The sequence below is a fragment of the Notolepis coatsorum genome (assembly GCF_963971535.1).
Source record: "Notolepis coatsorum genome assembly, chromosome: 10".
NCBI lineage: Eukaryota > Metazoa > Chordata > Actinopteri > Aulopiformes > Paralepididae > Notolepis > Notolepis coatsorum.
This window is the reverse complement of record NC_140174.1, coordinates 67,557,203-67,565,918: the sequence shown is the minus strand read 5'-3', so window position 1 is coordinate 67,565,918 and position 8,716 is coordinate 67,557,203. Positions and strand designations below refer to the sequence as shown.

Below are 8,716 nucleotides of genomic sequence, written 5' to 3'. Positions count from 1 at the left end.
ATTTATTTATTGGGTTGTGTATATGTATTTATTTATTGGGTTATGAGGGTTTTGGTGTTGGAGGTTGTTTTTAGATAATGTGTGTATAACTATAGGAAACGGCAATTCAATTGATGTGTAGCACCTGTTTTAGTAATGGTAATTAATTATGTGTGGCACCTGTGGAGGGGGAGGAGTGCAGGTGTCATGAGGGCTGCGTGCCCAATGTTCTGGTTTCTTGCCCTGCACCAGTTGCAACGTAGGTGACTGAGGGAAGTGCCGTATGTGTCTGTTAGTCTGTTTGTCTCTGAGGTGGTGTTTCACCAGATAACGGTTGCAAAATGGGTAACTAGGGAAGCGCCACCCAGTAAGTGTTTTGTCTATCAGATTAAGTTATTGTGGAACGCATCTGATAGACTGCAGAGGTAGTATAGTTTAGTTATTTATTTAGTTTATGTCACTTGTTATGTAATGTCACCTCTGCACCGTGGATGGCCGGCAATAAACACCCACCAACAACACCTGTGATTCCGACTACGCCATCATTGTTGTGAGTTTGGAGGAGTTCGAGAGAAGACCCCGTCTCTCTCTCTCTCTCTCTCTCTCTCTCTCTCTCTCTCTCTCTCTCTCTCTCTCTCTCTCTCTCTCTCTCTCTCTCTCTCTCTCTCTCTCTCTCTCTCTCTCTCTCTCTCTCTCCAGTAATCCACCTCTAGTTCCTAGTTCTGACACTCCATATTTCTCTTACCCTCCCCTCCACTGATTTCCTCCTTCCCTCTCTCTTTCCCCCTCTTTATTTGTCTCTCTTATTCTCTCATTCTTAATCTCCAATCTGCCGCTTGTGTTGAAACAAAATAGAGAGAGAGAGAGAGAGCGAGAGAGAGCGAGAGCGAGAGCGAGAGAGAGAGCGAGAGAGAGAGAGGGGGGGTCACGAAAGGGGCTACTATCGTATCAACATGCCGTGACGTGTAGCTTGCTAGCCGGCATGATGCGTGCAGTGCTTTGCCCCACAGGTCTGAGAAGAGGACCTGCACATTTTACTCATTCCCGAAACTCTTCTACATGCCCCGATTTAAAATGGTTCACGACAGTAGACATAATGCTAACGTTAACGTTAGCTAGCTAGCTTGGTACTATGACCCGTGACGGGGATAAGGCAACAGCCAATAGCGCTGCTGTACTGAACAACAGGCTGCCTAGTGGTAAATGTAGTTCTTTTTTTACGACATTAGAAACCTTATAACTACCTTTGTTTAAAAAATGCAGTAGTACCTACCTGGTCCATCAAAGTCTCTCCGACGATTAAACCCATTTTCGTCTTGTAAGGCGTCCATTTGGATCAAGGAAATGGCTTTCTGCACTCGTCAAACTCCATTGTAGTGGATGAGAAGTAGGGAAAAGTTACGTGCAGTGACGTCACGGCACTGATAGCGTCTGATAAGCTTTTTGATTGGCTCCATACATGTTATTCGTGCATGGACATTTTTAACCCTTTCTTAGTGGAATTTCCCGGCGTCAAATGGAAAAAAATAAATAATGAAATTAGATACCAATGATGTAAACTACCCATAATTGAAGAGTAGGGTTTAACCTGCAAGTGGCACTTTAAGTCTCATCCAGGGCCGCGGGAACTCAGTTAGCGGCGGGGGTGCTGAGATAAGTGATATAATAATAATAATAATAATAATAATAATAATAATAATAATAATAATAATAATAATAATAATAATAATAATAATAATAATAATAACAACACTCTCGTTCACTAGAGGAGACCACTGCCCAACTCCGCGCTCTCACGCTCAGCTCTGCGGAGCGACACAAACAATGTAACCGTTTTGATGCATACATCACAGCCCAGCCTACCCCACCTGTTGCGCCCCCCCGTACAGAGAGCCCCACGTCCCCGCACCAGAACGCTACGACGGTGACGTCTCTAAATGTTGTGCCTTTATTTTTCAATGTTCACTAGTATTCGGACAACAGTCGCACACCTTCCAAAGTGATACATCTAAAATCGCTTACCTGTCGGCAGGGTCTGCTCAAGGGTCCTGCGTTAGAATGGGCGACAGCTCTCCACTTCAGTCAGTCCTCCCTCTGCAATACGTTCCCTGCATACATCGCCGACATGCAAAAGGTCTTGGACCACCCTCCCGGGGGCTCTTTACTGCGAATTCAGCGTCCAAAAACTATTCCAGGCTGCGTCTATTTATTTACCAACAGATTTCCAGTTCCGTGTTGACGCTTCCAGGCCGCGTCTATTCGAATCCCAACCAGTTCATGAGTCAGCTACACGCTGCTTTAATAACACTGCATTATCAAGACAGCGCCCCTATGAGGATCTGGCAATGAATTCCAAGAGTAGGGTAAATCTGCAGTGCCGCTCCGCTCTGTGACATTGAGTAGCCTCGGTATTACAATGGAATAAAAGCCAAAACAACCTTGCAGTTGCAGTTACACTCCCCGCCAGCAGGGGGTGCTGGCGCACCCGCAGCACCTGTACTTCCCGCGTCCCTGGTCTCATCATGTATTTGACTCTATAAGAACCTAATCAACTTCACATTCAACAGTGGACGTACTCCAGCCCTCAGCAATACACCCACCAAGTCGATCGTATGAACGGGTCTGGAGATATGAGACATGAGCATTATGGCTATTTAAACCTTTTGGTCTGCAGACCTTTTTCAACACATAAAAAGGCTTGTTCACTTCCAATCGTTCACAGAGAATAACACAATTATGTTAAATAATGGAGAGAAAGTGACAGAGAATAACATGATTATGCTAAATAATTGTCAGAAAGTGACAGAGAATAACATGATTATGCTAAATAACAGGAAGTGACACCGCAACAGCCTGTTTTGACCGACCTACAGTAATCAAAGGAGACTGGTTATTTCCTTCAATTGCCGGATAGACACTGTTTCCCTTCTGATCTGCTTGTTTGCTATGTGTGAGCGCATGTGAGCATGTTTGTTAGTGCACGGGTATGTGTCTGTGTTCTGCTCAGTCTGGTTTCATTCTGTACTTTCCTGGGTGTGTGTCTGTGTTCTTCTCAGTCTGGTTTCATTCTGTACCTTCCTGGGTGTTTAACCAGAACATCTGAATTAAATGACTGAGTCAGAGAAGAAAAGGCCGGATGTCGTGTGAGAGAGAGAGAGAGAGAGAGAGAGAGAGAGAGAGAGAGAGAGAGAGAGAGAGAGAGAGAGAGAGAGAGAGAGAGAGAGAGAGAGAGAGAGAGAGAGAGAGAGAGAGAGAGAGAGAGAGAGAGAGAGAGAGAGAGAGAGAGAGAGAGAGAGAGAGAGAGAGAGAGAGAGAGAGAGAGAGAGAGAGAGAGAGAGAGGAGAGAGAGAGAGAGAGAGAGAGAGAGAGAGAGAGAGAGAGAGAGAGAGAGAGAGAGAGAGAGAGAGAGAGAGAGAGGGGGAGAGAGGGGGAGAGAGGGGGAGGGGGGGAGAGGGAGAGAGGGATTAAGGGAGAGAGAAAGAAAGAAAGACAGGAACAATGAAAAGGGTATTGAACAAAAACATTCAAGATTACAGAGGCCAGACTCATTCGTTCAGTTTACCACACATCAGCAATTACCAAACTCACTCTGGTGGTTTATAGATGTGTCACAGGCTGAGGGAACCATGGAAACTTGGTAGCAATTTCCAGCTAAGCCACGTTACTGTGGGTCAAGCTGACCTGACATATTTGACCTGACATTAATAATTTGATAGAAGAATACAATCTAGTACATTGAACGCACTGCGATGAGGCTCTATTTAATCACTGTCTGGCATAATGTTGACTGTCTGGCATGATGTTAACTAGTACAGGCTCTATTTAAACACTGTCTGGCATGATGTTGCTAACCCTGTGTTCCTTGCCCCAGGATCCCTAAGTGGATCCTTGTCAACTGGACCTTTATTCAGGCCCTGCTCATCACCCCAAAGCACCACAAATACAGCAAATTGTCACCTGGTTAACTAAAACACCAGCCTTGTTGAAGATGGAGTCCAAGTAACCTTCTATCATTGAGTACCCTGACCAGACACAGTCAAACCAAGATGCAGCCTAACAACACACATAATTATCCTAAGCAACAAGGACGTGACTAGCTTGTCACTAAACACTAAAGCTGTTTTGTCCAGTGTGTGAATTATTTTTTGTTTTTGTGACATTGTACTGTACCTACTCTGACAGTGTTTTATCAGCTCAGATCCTATTGGACAGTGTTTCATCATGTCAGATCCTACTGGACAGTGTTTTATCAGCTCAAATCCTATTGGACAGTGTTTCATCATTTCAGATCCTATTGGACAGTGTTTTATCAGCTCAGATCCTATTGGACAGTGTTTTCATCATGTCAGATCCTATTGGACAGTGTTTTATCAGCTCAGATCCTACTCCACAGTGTTTTATCAGCTCAGATCCTACTCCACAGTGTTTATCCATTTCAGATAATTCTCAGTATATTTGATTGATGTTTTAAACTGTGTTTTCTCTGTGCCTCTGTTTGTTTGGTGTTTTAAACAGTGTTTTCTCTGTGTCTCTGTTTGTTTGGTGTTTTAAACAGTGTTTTATCTGTGTCTCTGTGTGTTTGGTGTTTTAAACAGTGTTTTCTCTGTGTCTCTGTGTGTTTGGTGTTTTAAACGGTGTTTTCCCTGTGTCTCTGTTTGATTGGTGTTTTAAACTGTGTTTTTTCTGTGTCTCTGTTTGATTGGTGTTTTAAACTGTGTTTTCACTGTGTCTCTGTTTGATTGGTGTTTTAAACTGTGTTTTCTCTGTGTCTCTGTTTGTTTGGTGTTTTAAACAGTGTTTTATCTGTGTCTCTGTGTGTTTGGTGTTTTAAACAGTGTTTTCTCTGTGTCTCTGTGTGTTTGGTGTTTTAAACAGTGTTTTCCCTGTGTCTCTGTTTGATTGGTGTTTTAAACTGTGTTTTCTCTGCGTCTCTGTTTGATTGGTGTTTTAAACTGTGTTTTCACTGTGTCTCTGTTTGATTGGTGTTTTAAACTGTGTTTTCCCTGTGTCTCTGTTTGATTGGTGTTTTAAACTGTGTTTTCCCGTGTCTCTGCAGAGCTACTGACAGCCCTGGCCAGACCGCCGCCCCAGTCGCCAAGAACCAGCCTCAACCCCTGACCTACCTGCAGCACCATCAACCTCTCCACCTCCTCCAGCCTCTAACGGCTGATGGAGGACCTCCAACCTCCAGCCCCAACCACCACTCCCCCTACTCTCCTCAGTGGACCGGTCCAGGAGGGCACAGCGAAAGAGGAGCAGGAGGAGGAGGAGGAGGAGGAGGAGGAGGAGGAGGAGGAGGAGGAGGAGGAGGAGGAGTGGGAGGTGACAGAGGAGGAGAGAGAGAAGGGGGAGTAGGAGGAATGGGTGCACTTCTACACCTCATCGCCGGAAGCCACAGCCCGCTGCCCTCACCCCGCTGCTCCAGCCTCACCCACAGCCTGCGCTTCAACTCTGACCCAGAGACCGCCCCATCGCCGCCGTGCTCACAGCCGTTTATACTGTGAGTCTGCCTGTCTGTCTGTCTGTCTGTTAAACCGTGTTGACAAAGAAATGCATACCGCACCTTATGTGAATTCATCAGATCATATATTTAGCATTTTAGCATTTAGCATTTTTAGATTATATATTAGATTAGATTTAGATTATTCGATTATTAGATTATATATTGGACATAGTGATTAAAACTCTGTAAGACAGTAGTTCATCAGTCTAAAGTGAATACATACATGTCCTATTAGCCTAACTGTTACACAATATTCTGCCAAATCAGTTTTGGGGTCGTATATAGAATTGTATTACCCATCACATACCCATCACATACCCTTCACATACCCGTCACATACCCGTCACATACCCGTCACATACCCGTCACATACCCATATCACATACCCATCACATACCCTTAACATACGCATCACATACCCATCACATACCCTTCACATACCCTTCACATACCCATCACATACCCTTCACATACCCTTCCCATACCCTTAACATACGCATCACATACCCATCACGGTATGAATATTTGAATGCATTTAGTGCATATTTTAATCATGGCCTCAAAAGCAAAATTTTTATTGAATCTGAAAATGTGTGTATCGTTACACCTCTAGTAAACAAAGGTAATAAAATGTACATAATTAAAAACAAATAGGGTCACATGTCAAGTCCCTCTCCTGCTCTCATTTCCCTATAGCTTGACACGTCAGACCCATGGAGGGCTAAAACAAGCTATATGTCTCCCTTGGCTTAACTTGGGTAGCCTACCTTGGATCTCAACATGTCAGGCTCCCATTACCCATCACCCTCCACTGTCTACTGTCTAATGGAGTGGTTCTTCTATTTTTTTCTGTATTTTTTCTCCCATCCCAATTTAGTCATTATACATTTACATTTACATTTAGTCATTTAGCTGATGCTTTTATCCAAAGCGACTTACAAGTTCTGTATGACAAGTCATCAGGAAGGGCACAACTCTATCAGCTGAGTAACAATGTTCATCAAAGTGTTGCGTGCTACAGTGTAGGTTAGTTTATTAGGACATGTCCATGATAGTAAGGTTAGTTAGGGTTAGATTTTTTTATTTAAATTTTTTTTAATTTCAGATAATGGTTGTAGAAGTATGTCTTTAGTCAACGGCGAAAGATTGGATGGGTTTCGGCTGTCCTAACTGGGGTGGGTAATTCATTCCACCATTGTGGGGCAAGGACTGAGAAAAGGCGGCTTCTCCTTGATGACCCTCCCGGAGCTCAGATAGGAGTGGGTCTAAGATGGCCAGAAGATGCAGAGCATTGGGGTCTTGAGGGTGTGTAGTTAGAGACCATTGACCTGGTCGTTGCACGCATTGCCCCACTGTCGGCCTAGGGAGGGTGTAGAACTACCACATGCCTCCTCCGATACATGTGGAGTCAGCCAGCCGCTTCTTTTCACCTGACAGTGAGGACTCTCACTGGGGGAATGTAACGCGTGCGGAGGTTCACGCTATTTCCCCTGATCCCCTCCCTGCTGAACAGGCGCCCCTACCGACCAGTAGGAACCACAGTTTACAACGACCAGGACACATACCCCGCCGGCTTCCCACCCGCTAACACTGCCAATTGTGTTAGTAGGGACGACTGACCAAGCCGGAGGTACCGCTGACAGCTGGATTCAATCCCAGAGTCTCTGCGGTGGTAGGCGAGTGCATTATCCACTGCGCTACCCAGCCGCCCCCTTATGTGCAGTGGTTCTTAACCTTGTTTGTGTCAAGGGCCCTCATACTGATTAGACTGCAGAGAACATTCTGTCTCAGGGACGTCCATCTGAGAATATTGTTGTTAGAAATGATTTAGTCCAGAATTCCCTAACTGTCTGTACTGCACATGCACAGTAGGTTGGGTGATAGTGGAGAGAGTGAAAGCTATGTACAGAATATTCATTATTTTCACATTCTCTCATTGGTCTGACTTCAAGTGAAATCAAACTGTTCCCAATGTTCCCTCAGACCCCACGTTGAGAACCCTTGGTCTAATGAATGAAACATGAACCTGACCTGTTTTCTCACTCCGCTGATTCTGTTGTTTTAACTGACTCAAAATCCATGGCGCTCACTGACGGGTCTGACACACTTAGCTGCTCGGAGCGTGAAGAGCTACATTTAAACCGAGGGGACACTATAGGACATCGCTTCAGTGTTTCTCCTTAATTTGGAGCGTGAAGAGCTACTTTTAAACCGAGGGGATACTATAGCACATCGCTTGAATGTTTCTCCTTAATTAGGAGCGCTAAGGACAACGTCTCCAGCTCCGAGAAAAGGATTGTGATTGGTTGGAGGACACTTGCTCTTCTATCGTCCTATTTAAGAAGACACTTCTGGAAGGAGCTGTTTCTAGTGTCTCATGTAGGGCCTCCTCTTTCTTAGTTGGTTAGTCAGTTAATCCGTCGGTTTTGGTCTTAGTTGACCAATTAGTCAATTAGTTGTTTTCTTAGCTTTTTTCCTGTTATTTCCTGAGAAATTAAATTATAAGCACATCCTTTCTGGTAACGAGTGCATTTAAAGCGGTCCTTCTGTATGATTGAATGTGGAAAACACAATTTTACAGATTTGTCATAAAAGTCAATAAGTCATATGACTAAGTCAATAAGTCCTACGACTATAAATCGATAAGTCATATGACTGTAAGTCGATAAGTCCTATGACTGTACAGTACGTTGTTAAGTCCTATGGAGTCGATAAGGCCTCTGACTATAAGTCGATAAGTCCTGACTGTAAGTAAGTCGATAAGTCCTATGACTATAAGTTGACTATAAAGACTTTCTTAAATGGAGGACAGCCCTACATCAATACACCTGAGGCTTCCAAAAAGCACTTGTATTGTACAGTATGTGACCACACCCAAGACCCGGTAAAGCGCGTATGTTCTCTACTGTTTGGTTTCAAACCAATAAACAAAACAGTGAGTTATATTTATCTATAATTGCTAGTCTTCTTTTTCTGAGTAAGTTAAACAGATATCGTGGCATTTTAAAAGTTGGAGGGACACACTGACATTTAAATAGATTAGTATTTAGTGTGTGTGTGTGTGTGTGTGTGTGTGTGTGTGTGTGTGTGTGTGTGTGTGTGTGTGTGTGTGTGTGTGTGTGTGTGTGTGTGTGTGTGTGTGTGTGTGTGTGTGTGTGTGTGTGTGTGTGTGTGTGTGTGTGTGTGTGTGTGTGTGTGTGTGTGTGTGTGTGTGTGTGTGTGTGTGTGTGTGTG

The 8,716-nt window shown here is 44.1% G+C and overlaps 1 protein-coding gene across 1 annotated transcript in view; it reads left to right on the top strand.

The window, feature by feature from the left end:
- Nucleotides 1-320: 320 nt before the first annotated feature.
- Nucleotides 321-8,716, top strand: part of fam13c (family with sequence similarity 13 member C) — a gene marked incomplete at both ends in the record, with an annotated part of 33,266 nt that continues 24,870 nt past the window's right edge. Inside the window, 4 exon segments of the mRNA XM_084323060.1 lie at nt 321-324; nt 5,036-5,079; nt 5,082-5,208; nt 5,335-5,479. Coding sequence (XP_084179186.1) covers nt 321-324; nt 5,036-5,079; nt 5,082-5,208; nt 5,335-5,479 — 320 coding nt within the window.